At 40.9% G+C, this 15116-nt stretch overlaps 2 gene segments (V, D, J or C); both read right to left on the bottom strand.

The window, feature by feature from the left end:
- Window positions 1-442: 442 nt before the first annotated feature.
- Window positions 443-2204, bottom strand: LOC133066965 (T cell receptor alpha variable 22-like). The segment is given in 3 exon segments: window positions 443-492; window positions 1683-1964; window positions 2153-2204. Coding segments are annotated over 3 exon segments (384 nt in total).
- Window positions 2205-13574: 11370 nt separating this feature from the next.
- LOC133066964 (T cell receptor delta variable 1-like) lies at window positions 13575-14436 on the bottom strand. The segment is given in 2 exon segments: window positions 13575-14098; window positions 14306-14436. Coding segments are annotated over 2 exon segments (573 nt in total).
- Window positions 14437-15116: the final 680 nt, after the last annotated feature.

Here is a 15116-nt window from a genome sequence, read left to right as displayed (position 1 = left end):
TTACTTCTTTCAGTTTATATTGGGTTTAATTTGCTTTTCTATCATCTTTCACTGAAAGCCTAGATGATAGTTTTTCAATCTTTTTTCTTTAGTTAAATAAGCATTTAAAAGCATAAATTTCCTTTTATGTATTATTTTAGCTGCATCTCATACATATTTATATAATGTGCTCTCACAATATTTACTTTCCAAATATTTTCTAAAGTCAGAATAATTGTTTCTTTAACCTATGTTTATTTTTAAGTTAGTGCATATATTTGAAATATTTGAGAGGTTCTACAGACATCTCTTTCTACTAGATATTCTGTATCTTTTCCATTTTGGTTGAAGAATAAATTCTATATAATTTCAGTTTTCTTAAATACATTAAGATTTTTATGTCCAAACAGATTTTGTGTGTGTGCATGTGTATTTCATCTACACAGCAGGGTGTGGCTGCAGCTCAGCTGCAGGTTTGGGTACTGGCTGCAGGTGCCTGGGGAGCACTGGACACTTGCTGCAAAGATGTAGGTGGCTGAGTCTCCAGGCTGGGAAGTTGCAATGTACAATAAGAGCTGTTTGGCACTCTTATTGAGGGAAACTGAAACTTTCATCTTCCATGTAATTCATAACTGAACTTACGGCTATCAAGAATGCAGGGGCTTTACCAGAATATTGCCAGTACCACAGGAGATAGTCAAACGCACCCTTCTCATAACTTCAGTTCAGAATTTAAATCTCACCTTCCTGGACTGTCAAAAATTGAGGGCTCTGTTTCACCTGCTCTTGATCACTTTTTTCCTTCTGTTGTCCACTCACCCCTACTTAAAGAGATAAAAAGTTGTTAGATCCACAGACACCTATTTCTTTGCGTTTCTATCTGTATGAGCTTGTTCGTAATCCAGTTTTCTCAGTCCGCCTAATTGATGAGATTTCCTAGATTTTCTCCTCACAAGTCATAGCCTAGTTGAAGCCACAGAATCAAAATGATGCTCCCAGTATCTTGTTCATTGTTTCTGGCATCAGTGCTCAGTGACAACTCAAGTTCCTTTTCTGCTCTTCTCAGCCAGCTAGAACTCTAAGTTCATATCTGCTTTAATTCTTTCAGTAGGCCCCACCCTCTCACAAACTGATAATATCTTTATTGGAGTGATTTCATTTAATTCCTTTCACTTTTTAACATTTTTGAGTTCAGCATGTGTACTTAGTCACTCAATCAGTCCAACTCTTTGAGACCCCATGGACTGGAGCCCACCAGCCTCCTCTGTCCATGAGATTTCCCAGTGTTTCCCAAGAACACTGGAGTGGATTACCATTTCCTACTCCAGAGGATCTTGCCAACCCAGGGATCAAACCCATGTCTTCTGCATCTCCTCCATTGGTTGGCAAATTCTCTACCACTGAGCCACCTGGGAAGCTGTCGTTAAATATTTATTTTAATTCTGTCTTCCTGTCAACTACTTTGCTAGTTCCCAGTCAGAAGTTTCTAGTGCAGAAGGAGATACATGTTGAGAAGGGAAGATAAAGACCAAACTCCGTAATCTGTAGGGCCAAAAAGTATCTGTGGGTAAAACTGCCCTGATGTAGGTGAGTAACATTAAGCACTGCAAATGCCCTGTGGGGGCCTCCCGGTGTGACTGAGGCTGGAGGAGGGGCTGAGCCCCAGGAGGGTTCGTGTAGAGGCCGCAGGTGCTGGGGAGCACCGTGCTGCGCAGCACAGAAGTAAGTGCCCGAGTCTGTGATCCGCGAAGAGAAAATGTGCAGTGAGCTGTGGCGTTCTGTAGGGACTGTCGTGGCATTTAATCTTCCTTCCTGCTTTGTCCCTGAAGGAATGTAAAACATCTGTATGAGGTGGCCCCCAGGGTTCTGAAGATACCAATTCACACTCTGTGGGAAAGTGGAAAAATTACACTGAAGCGTGTAGCTGGCTCCCTCCTGGAGACTCAGAGCTGGGGGACTCTGCTCCACATCGGCCCCTCGCACACCTGATGAGGAAAGAGAAACAGTCACTGGTGAGGGTCACTGTAACTCCCACTAAACCCTGAAAGTGCTCCCCCATCACCATAGATAATAAGGATAGACAGTCTGCAGGACTTGTCAGCTCCTCTCTCTCCCTCAACAATAGAGCAGCGCCTCACTCCTTCAGGTTCCCTGTGGGGCGGCCCCAACTCACAGCAAACCTGGGCAAACAGAAACTGCGGCACAGCGCCTGCTAGCCTCTTCATGATGCTTCCTCTTCTTGTTGGGACATTTTCACTGCAAGACACCTAACTAAACCCTGAGGGAGTGAGTGATGTAAGTTGTTCCTGCTCCTGCAGCCAATCAGCTCACCCAACAAATCCTGCTCAGGTGACACTGACGTGACGCCCCACCCCCCACCGCAACCAACTCAGAATGTGCTGGCCAGGGGCGGGTGAGAGTGGGAAATAGAAAGATCGTTATTTTATGACTTAAGGGATACTTTCTGAGAACATTTAGGAGAAGGCAGACCCTGATTAGGAATTTGGGAGAATTTTAGGGAAAAGAAAGCAAAAGTTAACTGTATAGCCCTGTCTTCCTCTCACATGGCATGGATTCAGTAGATTCTTCCGTAATGAAATATTGTTTCCCAGATGTGCTGAGGATGCGGCTTTTGCTTCTCTTATGCACTTACTTGTGGTTCTGAAGGGTGCTCACGAGTCAGCACAGTATCAGAAGTTGCTTCTATTGGCTGGAACACTTTGCTGTATTAACCAGTATTATTTTTTAAATTTATTTTTAAAAATTAATTTATTTCTAATTGGAGGATAATTGCTGTACAATATTGTGTTGGCTTTGCCATACAAGGATGTGAATCAGCCAGAAGTATACACACGTCCCCTCCCTCTTGACCTTCCCCCAACCCCTCTAGGTTGTCACAGACCACCGTGTTGAGCTCCCTGCATCACACAGCAACTTCCCACTAGCTATCTATTTTACATATGGTAATGCATATGTTTCAGTGCTACTCTCTCAATTTTTCCCGCTCTCTCCTTCTCCTACTGTGTCCAAAGTTTGTTCTCTATGTCTGCGTCTCTATTTTTGCCCTACAAATAGGGTCCATCAACAGATGAACAGATAAAGAAGTTGTCGTACTTATATACAATGAAATATTTCTCAGCCATCAAAAAACACATATGAGACAGTCCTAGTGAGGTGGATGAGCCTAGAACATGTGAAACAGAGTGAGGTAAGTCAGAAAGAGACAAAAAAATTGTATATTAATGCATATATATGGTTTCCATAAAAATGGTACTGATGACTTTAAAAGTTATATATATATTTATTTTAGACTAAGCCTGCATTGAGAGCAATATGTGTTATCTTTACCACCAGCTAGACATTGAAAATTGAATTGTAATAGTTTTATTTTAATAAAATAGCTATAATTTTAAAATAAATTATTTTTTAAAATTTCTATTGTAAATACATTTTTAAACTGTTTATCACTAGTTTTATATTCTGCTTTTTAATTTTAGTAGGCCATTTTAGAGAAAAATAAGTGCTTTTGAAACCATATAAAGATAATTTTAGTTTGTGCTCTTACCTCAGACTCTGTAAATAATATCGATTCTCTGTCAGTAGATTTGGGGGTAAAAGGGATGGAAGATGAGGACCTGTATATTTTCACCGCAGTGAAAGTGAAGTCATCTGCAGACACTAACGTTCTGATGGACAGTTCAAGGATGCTTCAGTAGTAGCAGCACGTAGGCCTGGTTGCACCAAAGCATGTGGGATCTTAGTTCTCCAACCAGGGACTGAACCTGTGTCTCCTGTATTGGCAGGCAGATTCTTTACCACTGAGCCACCAGGGTAAGCCCCATGTGCTGCTTGCACGCCTGCATGCTAAGTTGCTTCAGTCATGTCAGATTCTTTGCAACTCTAAAGACTGTAGTCCGCCAGGCTCCTCTGTCCATGGGATTCTCCAGGGGAGAATACTGGGATGGGTTGCCATGCCCTCCTCCAAGGGCTCTTCCTGAACCAAGGATTGGACCCGGGGCTCTTGCAGCTCCTGCACTGCAGGTAAATTCTTTACTGCTGAGCCACAGGGGAACCCCCGTGTGCTGCTTAGGGATTATCAAATTGATGAAAACTCCTTACAGAGGCAGGGTTTCCAGACCTGCCTAGAAAGTGAAAAATTATTATTCACTTAATTTTTGTTTCTTTCAAAAAACTTCTTCATGGGAAATATGAATGTTCTAGACTAGCAACAAAAAACATTTCAAATCTTTCTCAGAGAGTGTAGTTTGTTTCTGGTAAGTGGAACAACTATAACATATCAGAGTCTCAACTTGCCCTTGGATCCTAATGGAAGACGCCTCTGGTACAAGGAGAATTATTTGTATGTTTCCCACTTCTTATGTTGGGACTAGAACACTGAAACCAACATTTTATTGACATGAGAAAGAGTCATAAAAATTATTAACACCTCTTACTTTATCGCTATGTTAAAATTATGATCCTGACAATCCTCAAAACTCTTCTCAGATTCATCAGTAAACTAGGTGCTTATTCCTTGTCCTCTTTTTCTTCTTTTCTTTATCCATCTTCTTCCCTTTCCCTTCCCTTCATTTTCCTTATCTCTCACTGCTCTCTGACTCTCCTTCCAGATGACTCTAGATTTGCTCTCGTGACTGCTCCCCCACAGTGCCCCCCTTCTTCCCACCAGAGATACTGCCCAGGTGCAGCCCCATCTGTCCCAGTGTGCCTCTCTCAAGACGCAGTAGTACACAGCGGTGTCTCTCAGGGTGACCTGGGGCAGGACCAAGGTGCTGGACTTTCTGTCTGAAGCTGTGGTCAGAAAGGCCATGCTGTTCACTGTGCCTCGTAAGCCATGAATGACATACTGTGGACTTTGACTGGTATTTTGCCGATACCAATGTATATAGTCATTTACAACAATGGTAGAGTGGTTACAGGGCAAGTTTACATTTTCTCCTTCAGCACAATCCATGGAGCTGGGCTGAGTGGTCTTAGCATTAATCACAATCCCTAAAGTGTCAAGAAAATAAAATTATCCCCTGATAACAAATCAGTGAAATTCTGTGGATGAAGGGCACAACATTCCCATAACTGTCTGGACGTACCCCCTACTCCAGTGTTTTTATGTATGTCCTGAGAATATTATTGGTGCTTATTATATAGGGACCAAAGACACATGGCAAGAATCTGAGAACTCTATAGGCTTTAGCCCATGGGTCTTTGGCTCAATAACCCCAGAGATTTCTTCCAATCTGCTTACTGCTAAGGTCTCTTCCAGATCATGGCTATGAATTAACCTGTCATGTAGAAGTTTGTACTCCCTAGCAAATGCATAGATCTGTTCTCAATTCCATTGCTATAATGCTGAATAAAACACAGGGAGAGGAGTAGAGAGCAAATGCTCCCTTGGCCTCAAAGTCATCCCTTGCAGACACAGAACACTTACCCAAGGTCAGAAAAACAGTTACTCCAATCATCAGCCTCATATTTCAAGGACAAACCAGGACTGTGGGCTCAGAGCTCACACTTGTGCTGCTCCTGGGCTTGTCTCCAGAGAACAGAAACAACTGCTGCTGGTAGAGACCTACAACCAGTGCACGTGTCTGTTGCGGTGTGTTGTTGCCAGGATCTGTCAGCCAGTGATCAAGCAGTTCCTCGTCTAGGTCTCCCTCCCCTGTTTTAGTCACATCCCCCAAAGAAGGAGAGACATCCCCACCTCACAGGGTGCCGACTGCTATCCCTTGTGAAGTTTAAAGTCTGGCTCTGGAAAAGGAACACTGATCACAATGGTGTGTCTATCCAGAACCATTGTTCTATCATTTCTTCTTCAAAGAAATTTTCTGATGTTCCATGAATCTTGTGGAAAACATTGTTTAATCCCAGAAAACTGTACTGAGCTCTGAATTGTAAAGAGGTAAAAATTCCCATCCGTGTTCTAGGAAATGTATGTAAGATTTCAACGTAGGCTGTGGTAGCTCTGAGGGACAGGAGATATTAAGAGCATTGGGACAAAAACCTAAACGTCTTGAGCTCAGATATTGGAGCTCAGTGTCCTGAAAAGGTCCTTGGAATCATTCATCTGTCTCCATCTAGGCAGACATTTCTCAATGCATCGGTTCTTGATATAGTAACTGATGACATGGATGGTATTCTCCTCGTCCTCCTTGAACAATGGTCCTTAATCCTTATGTCCTCTGTGCCCACGTTTGTAGGTGCTCTGCACCAAGGAGGCTGAGACAGAGAGAAAAGATGGAAGGGAGAGTAAACTCTCCAGGGTGGAGAAGGGTGGAGGTGGATGATCCTGGCAGAGAAAGAGAAGTGAAGAGAAAAGAGCATAAGGAATAAGGAAGGGAAGGGTTAACCAGGGGTGGGAAATGGGAAAGGAAAGTTTAGGGAGGTACATGGAAAAGGTTTAGGCTGTAAGGCTATGATTCACTGAATCCTTGACCACATGCACTCAACTGTGAGGCGAGCAGAAGTAACGCCATGGCAGGCAGCTTAGATTAGGAGTAGGCCTTCCTACTTCTGGGTGGTAAGATTATCAGGCCACCTGGATACAACCAATCAGCTTAACACTGACCGCTGTTTGCCAATTAGGAACGGGGCAGAAACCCCTGGGAAAGTCCCGCACTTGAAAGTTTTGAGTGTGTTTGACCAATGAAATTGCTTTGCAAACATGTAACCAATCTGCTTAAACCAACTACCAACGGCGTGTGCTCACCCTATAAATTTGTGTAACAGCTTGGGCTCGGGGCTCTCTGACCCCGCACCACTGCATTGGATGCGGCAGGAGCCCTGACTCGAGTCAGCAATAAACTTCCCTTTTTGCGAGTTGCATTGGCTTGGAGGCCTTCTCTCTTCCCGCTTGGGGATTTGGACATCGGGCATAACATCAACAAAGGATTATAAAATCAAGTTGTCTAAAGATAATGAAAATCTATCTTTTTTTTTTTTTTTTTTTACTTTTCTGTGGAACATCGATGGAAAACGCAAACTTCCTTTCCTTTATAGCCAGAAAGGACCGCTGTTTCCAAATGACTCAACCCCCTCTAGTGACTGAATATATGAACTGCAAAGCTAAACTCCCACCGGATGTCAACCTTTTCAAAGGTTCCTAGGTAGAAAGATAAATATCCCTGGTCGTTCAGTTGGTAAAGAATCCATCTGCAGTGTAGGCAACGGCGGTTCGATCCCTGGGTCAGGAACAGTCTCCTGAAAAGGAAATCACTACATACTTCAGTTTTTTCAATGATCCAGCAGATGCTGGCAATTTGATCTCTGGTTCCTCTGCCTTTTCCAAAACCAGCTTGAACATCTGGAAGTTCACAGTTCACGTATTGCTGAAGCCTGGCTTGGAAAATTTTGAGCATTACTATACTAGCGTGTGAGATGAGTGCAATTGTGCAATAGTTTGAGCATTCTTTGGCATTGCCTTTCTTTGGGATTACAGTGAAAACTGGCCTTTTCCAGTCCTGTGGCCAATGCTGAGTTTTCCAAATTTGCTGGCATATTGAGTGTAGCACTTTCACAGCATCATCTTGAAGGATCTGAAATTTCAACTGGAATTCCATCACCTCCACTAGCTTTGTTTGTAGTGATGCTTCCTAAGGCCCACCTGACTTTACATTCCAGGATGTCTGGCTCTAGGTGAGTGTGAGTGATCACACCATCATGATTATCTGGGTCATGAATATCTTTTTTGTGCAGTCCTTCTGTGTATTCTTGCCACCTCTTCTTAATATCTTCTGCTTCTGTTAGGTTTATACAATTTCTGTCCTTTATTGAGCCCTTCTTTCCATGAAATGTTCTCTTGGTATCTCTAATTTTCTTGAAGAGATCTCTAGTCTTTCCCATTCTATTGTTTTCCTCTATTTCTTTGCATTGATCTCTGATGAATGATTCCTTATCTCTCCTTGCTATTCTTTGGAACTTTGCATTCAAATGGGAATATCGTTCCTTTTCTCCTTCGCCTTTCGCCTTCTTTTCACAGCTATTTGTAAGGTCTCCTCAGAAAGCCATTTTGCTTTTTTGCATTTCTTTTTCTTGGGGATGGTCTTGATCCCTGTCTCCTGTACAATGTCATGAACCTCCATCCATAGTTCATCAGGTACTTTGTCTATCAGATTTAGTCCCTTAAATCTCACTTCCACTGTATAGTCATAAGGGATTTGATTAGGTCATCAAAAAAGCAAGAGAGTTCCAGAAAAACATCTATGTCTGCTTTATTGACTATGCCAAAGCCTTTGACTGTGGATCACAATAAACTGTGGAAAATTCTGAAAGAGATGGGAATACCAGACCACCTGACCTGCCTCTTGAGAAACCTGTATGCAAGTCAGGAGGCAATAGTTAGAACTGGACATGGAACAACAGACTGGTCCCAAACAAGAAAAAGAGTATGGTTAGGCTGTATATTGTCACCCTGCTTATTTAACTTATATGCAGAGTACATCATGAGAAACACTGGGCTGGAGGAAGCACAAGTGTTCCAGGAAGCTGGAATCAAGATTGCCAGGAGAAATATCAATAACCTCATGAGAAACACTGGGCTGGAGGAAGCACAGGTGTTCCAGGAAGCTGGAATCAAGATTGCTGGGAGAAATATCAATAACCTCAGATATGCAGATAACACTACCCTTATGGCAAAGAGTGAAGAACTAAAGAAACTCTTGATGAAAGTGAAAGAAGAGAGTGAAAAAGTTGGCTTAAAGCTCAACATTCAGAAAACCAAGATCATGGCATCTGGTCCCATCACTTCATGGCAAACAGATGGGGAAACAGTGGGAACAGTGGCTGACTTTCTGGGCTCTAAAATCACTGCAGATGGTGATTGCAGCCATGAAATTAAAGATGCTTACTCCTTGGAAGGAAAGTTATGACCAACCTAGACAGCATATTAAAAAGCAGAGACATTACTTTGCCAACAAAGGTCCATCTAGTCAAGGCTATGGTTTTTCCAGTGATCATGTATGGATGTGAGAGTTGGACTATAAAGAAAGTTGAGTGAAGAAGAATTGATGCTTTTGAACTGTGGTGTTGGAGAAGACTCTTGAGAGTCCCTTGGACTGCAAGGAGATCCAACCAGTCCATCCTAAAGGAGATCAGTCCTGGGTGTCCATTGGAAGGAATGATGTTGAAGCTGAAACTCCAATACTCTGGCCACCTGATGCGAAGAGCTGACTCGTTTGAAAAGACCCTGATGCTGGGAAAGATTGAAGGCAGGAGGTGAAGGCGACCACAGAGGATGAAATGGTTGGAGGGCATCAAGGACACAATGGACATGGTTTTGGGTAGACTCCGGTAGTTGGTGATGGACAGGGCCGCCTGGCATGCTGCAGTTCATGGGGTTGCAAAGAGTCGGACACGACTGAGTGACTGAACTGAACTGAACTGAACCCACTCCAGTATTCTTGCCTGGGTAAATCCATGAACAGAAGAGTCTGGTGGGCTACAGTCCATGGTGTCCCAGGAGTTGGACACGACTGAGACACACACATCTTTGTTGTATAACCTCTGTATTCATCTGTGTTTTCTTAGTTCTATGCCACTCCACAGATTGTTTTCATTATTTCTGGCTCCTTTCTTTGTCACACCCCCATTATGATCCTCTGTTGCTGGCTTCTTTGTAGTTTTCCTTTTGCCTTTTGTCTTCCCATATTTAAAGGTTATTCAATGTTTTTAGAGAGAGATTGGTACAGGTAAAGCACTCAAGAGTTATCTGTTTTCTGAATGAGTAGATGAGTTGTTATTCATGAACTTAGTGAAAGAAGTTATACTGAACAAGTCTTGAAATTATTCTAAAAGCAATCTTCCAATACTATGCAAGTCAAGTTAAACAAAAGACTCCAACAGGATAAATAGAGGGTTATATTCAAGGACAAAATTCAATAACAGATAACAAACATCCCAAGTCTAGGATGGAGGAAAATTAAACTGATATGGGTATAAATATTATTCCCATACAAATATTTAACAAATGTTCATAAATATTCTTTGGTAGTCTGTTCTGTGGCAGATCACACACACACAAGTCAACACCCACTACTGAAAATATAGGAACAACTAAAAATGAATTCATTTAAACTATGTAGGAATATATTATTTTATTATATTACCAAAAGGCAGAAAAAAAAAGTTTTTGCTTTTTGGCTTCTTTAACTTTATTTTTTAGAAGATTTGATGTCACACTTCAAAGTGGCATTTTAAATAATAGTGAAAACTGAAAAAATGAAAACCAAAATATGAGGAATTTAAAAATAAGACTTTTAGCCTATTGGCTCTTTTCAGGATTTTTAATTTTAGAAGATTATATCTTGACCATATGAGATGATGTTATCCTTCTTTGCTTGATGAAAACCAAAGTAATGTACTTAATTTAATTTTAAAAAATCAAGAGAATTTGATGAAAGGCTAATGTCTCTGCATGATGAATACTCCCAACAATCCAAAAATAAAAGAGTAATTCCCAAATCTAATAAAGGGTATCAGTGAAAATATCAAAGTCAATATTATTCCCTACAGGATCACAAACAAGACATGTACTTCTATTCATTACTTCTATTCACTGTCCTAATGGAGGGCCTGTGATCAAAACGGGAAAGGAAATAAGATATATTAACTTTTAAAAGGAGAAGCAAAAAGTAAAAAAAAAAAATAAAAGGAGAAGCAAAACTATTTTAATTTACAGATTTACAAGTTTATACATGTAGAAAATATAAAGTACCTCTAAACAAGCTGTTTAAGAACTAGAACCTATTAGTGCATTGATACAGTCACCAAACACAAAAATCAATTTTATTTCTAGATTCTAGCAAAAGCATTAGAAAATGCAATTAAAATGTCATTTATCAAATGCTGGGGAACTAATGTAATATAAGGTATGCAAGACCTCTTCTTGATTCCTCTCCAATAACTCTAGAATAATTTTGATTTGAGAGATAAAAATCACATAGCATTTTAGGGAGATGAGAAATGTCCTCACTTCTGAGGTCTGGGGTAACTAACCAGTCCTTGCCACCTACAGACACTAATATCAGGAAAGACCATTTCCTAAGGCTGCTCAATGAAATAGTGTTTTCCAAACCCCAGACAAGAGGTTGGTACCATTTATTTGGCTGTTGAACTAAATCTGTTCTCATATTGACAGGTATCTAGCTCTGTTCTGGCTATTTCAGGGCATAATTAATTCCCTGTATTTGCATTTTCTTAACCCAATTAGTCCTAGCTCTGGATTTGATGCTGGGCATTTAGGTTAATTATGGTAAAAAAAAAAGCTATAAGAAATAAAAGATAAAATTGTTATAAGTAGCCTTGTTTCCCAGGTGGCTCAGTGGTAAAGAGTCCACCTGCCAACCAGGTGGATTATTTTTATTTACACATCATACGTTTGTACATGTAGCAAATACCCCTGCATTGGGAAGATCCCCTGGAGAGGGGAGGGGCAACCCACTCCAGTATTCCTGACCGGGAAATCCCGTGGACAGAGGAGCGTGGTGGGCTACTATCCATGGGGTCGCAAAGAGTTGGACACGATGGAGACTAAACAACAGCAACAATACAAGTCCTCTACAAAAGTCTTAACACTAACGAAAGAAACTAGAGAGGACCTAAATGAATGAAAGAAATTAGAGAGGACATAAATAAAGAGGTTATGGATCTAAGGACTCCAGGTGTTAAGATGTCAATTGTCCTAAATGAATTCATAAATTCAACACAATCCCAATCAAATTACCTCAATCTCTTGTGTTAGAAGCTGTTCTATAATTTACATGAAAGTGCAAAGACCTAGAATAAGCCTTGAATAAGACAAGGAAAACATGACTTGCATTTCCAGGTTTCAAAACATGTATGAAGCCCCAGTAATTAAAATAGAATGGTCTGTTGGTATGAAGATAAAGAAGTCAATAAACAAAATCAAGTCCAAAAAGATGTGCCATAATACATGTGCCATCAATTTATTTTCTCTAAAGGTGCCTATGCAGCTCCACTGGGGGAAAGTTGGTCTTTCTAGGATAATAGCTAGAATAATTGGCTATTTTTATTTTTTGGAAGTACCAGTGTTTTGTAGCTTTCGGTGTATAATTTCTGTACATATTTTCTTAGATTTATGCCTAAGGATTTAGGGTCTTTCTTGAGCCATTGTATACAGTATTATATTTTTTATTTAGGCATCCACATGTTTACTGATAGTATATAAAAATGCATTTTATTTTGTGTGTTTACCTTATATATCCTGAGACCTTCTGAACCCACTTAATAGTCTTAGGAGTTTTGGAGGGTATATTCTTTGGGATTTTCTACATAGATAGAAAATGGTGGTCATTTGACTGCCTTTCTGGCTTAAAAGATTGTTTACATATTTATTTGCTTTACTGCACTGGATACAACGTCCAGCACTGTGCTGAAGGAGAGTGATTAAACTGGATATTCTCCCTTTGTTGCCTTCCTTAGGGAAAAGTATAGTCTTTTACCAGTAAACATGCTAAGAGCTGTTGAGGAACTTGTCCATTATTCCTGTGTTTCTTAGAGTTTTCACCATGGCTGACTATTGGATTTTGGCAAATGCTTTTTCTACACATTGCTGCTGCCGAACTAGCTCATCTTATTGTTGATTCACAACTCCTCCACTTCCCGTTAGATGTCCTCCTCATTTTCTTTGTCTTGGGCCAAGTATGCATGTAGCAAGATGGCAAATGATACCCACTTCTCTTCAAAGTCGCCCACTATTGTGAGACTGAAAGAGGTGAGGGACAGACAAGTCTTTGTGGGTTCCAGTTGTCCTCATAGTTCAAGTATGACTTTGTTTGTCACAGTTGGTCCATGCTTTTGTCCCCATCAGACTTTGCTTTACAAATGTTAACCTCAGTTCAGTTTTGTTCAATTCAGTTGCTCAGTTGTGTCTGACTCTTTGCGACCCCATGGACTGCAGTATGCCAGGCTTTCCTGTCCATCACCAATTCCCGGAGCTTACTCAAACTCATGTCCATTGAGTCAGTGATGCCATACAACCATCTCATCCTCTTTCGTCCCCTTCTCCTCCCACCTTCAATCTTTCCCAGCATCAGGGTCTTTTCCAATGAGTCAGGTCTTCGCATCATGTGGCCAAAGTATTGGAATTTCAGCTTCAGCATCAGTCCTTCCAGTGAATATTCAGGACTGATTTCCTTTAGGATGGACTGGTTGCATCTCCGTGCAGTCCAAGGGACTCTCAAGAGTCTTCTCCAACACCACAGTTCAAAAGCATCAATGTTACTCTAAGCTGACTTAAAGTGAATTCAGGCTCAACAGCAGATATGAAGATAACAGCTTTGTACAGACTCGTCCACCAGCTCTAGCCATTGCCTGAGTTCTAATTCCTAGAACTAATCTCTTATTCTACATCACCCATGGTCTGCTTTTCTGATTGTGCCCTGACACAAAGTCTAAGAGAGAGTGACTATGGAGATAGTTTTGATGGTGCTTCCATATAACTAGACCCAGGTTTTTGATGAAGTAAAACTGCCAGTTTAAAGTATTATGGGGCAAGTTTTCAAATTTAGACAACTTTACACATGTTCTGTACAGCTGATTTAAAGTAAAAAATTCAAGAAAATATATTAATAGAAAGTTACTCTGGACACCTGTTTCCGAATAACGTAGAAGGTGCCTTTAACTAGAACTAAATCTTCTGATCCAGACCACAACTTAAATAACCACAGGACTATCATTTCTTGTCTGGGGTCTGCGGGTGTGCATTTCAGCTGGGGCCTTGCAGCAGGGGGGCTCTCTCTTACTAAGCTCCGGGGTTTTTGTACAGCTTTTCCTATTACTTCAAGCACTGTGAGCTCACAGAGAGCACAGAAGTACTTTGCAGAGTCTTCCAGTTGTAAGGCTGAAATGGTGAGGCTGATGGATTTGTCTGCTTTCTTAAAGTTTACAGAGTAGCGGTCTTTCCTTGCACTTGAAGCTGATGAACTCTGATGAATAACGTAAGTCATCTGTCCACTGGGAGGTTGCTTGTACCAATAAAGGTAGTAAGTGGTCCAACTTGTTTCATACCGACAGTTCAGGGTGACTGACTGCCCCACTTGGCTGGATACATCTGGCTGGTCTTGAGTAACTTTCTGGGCCACAGCAGATCCTGTGGGGAAAAAATCAGAAAACAAAGATGAAGCAGTGAATAAAATAATTTAGGAGTTATTTAGGATCCAAAGACAAAAATTGAAATCTTAAGATTCTTGCTTTTCTCCATCTTTCCTTTCCTCCCCAAGTCCCTGTGAAGCACCACGTGCATGTGTGCAGTCCTTCCACCCTGAACACTCACACCCATGTTTGCAAGCATCCCTACCAGAGAAGGTGGAGGCCAGGAACACCCAGAGCAGGCTGGAGAGCGGCATGAGGCATAGATTCCCCTGCTCAAATGTGCTCAGTTCTGCCTCAAGCTGAGAGTTCAGTGTCTTTGAGTGCCTGGCAGCACATATACATACTACCCGGTACCTGTGTGACTCCCCCCAACAGGAAGTGGGGTTTGTCATGTTCATAGACCACGTGGTCTGTGCATGCATGGGAAAAAGTCTGACTCACCACAGACCTTTGCTTTGTCTGCTTGTCTTTCCCTGGTCATTAAATTAGGCAGATCCTGAAAGAAGGCATGAAAAAAGTAATCAGTATTAAAATTTGAGCTGAGGAGAAATGAATATTAGACAAGTTGACATATGCTGATAATTATTCAGCAAAATAGTTTTTCCATCCTGTTTAGGATATAATTTACTATAGCCTATGAAACTTTTGGTAATCTGCTAACAGGTCATTCATTTAGCCTATACTTTTCCCTATCCAGAATCTAATGACTCTTTTAAAAACTTGCAGATCTTAGGCTTCTTGGTGAATGGAAATTTTATCCAAAATCATTAATGTATCTCTGTCTTAGTATTGAGTTTTATGACTCTATTTAGGTTTTTCAATAAATAAAATTACTTCACCATAAAATGACAAAAAATAATCAGTCCATCTGACTTTCAGAGTCTATCCAGTTTTAAATTTTGAATGAAATTATACAGGAATCAAATATTGTTTTGAAATTTGAAATTGAGTCTTATTTATTAGACTTTGAGGAAGACCAGGATATTCAGTCCTGTCACCTCCACAAGCAGAATTGC

Source organism: Dama dama, chromosome 12, assembly GCF_033118175.1.
Source record: "Dama dama isolate Ldn47 chromosome 12, ASM3311817v1, whole genome shotgun sequence".
NCBI classification, from domain to species: Eukaryota; Metazoa; Chordata; class Mammalia; order Artiodactyla; family Cervidae; genus Dama; species Dama dama.
This window is presented reverse-complemented; position numbering and strand designations above follow the sequence as displayed.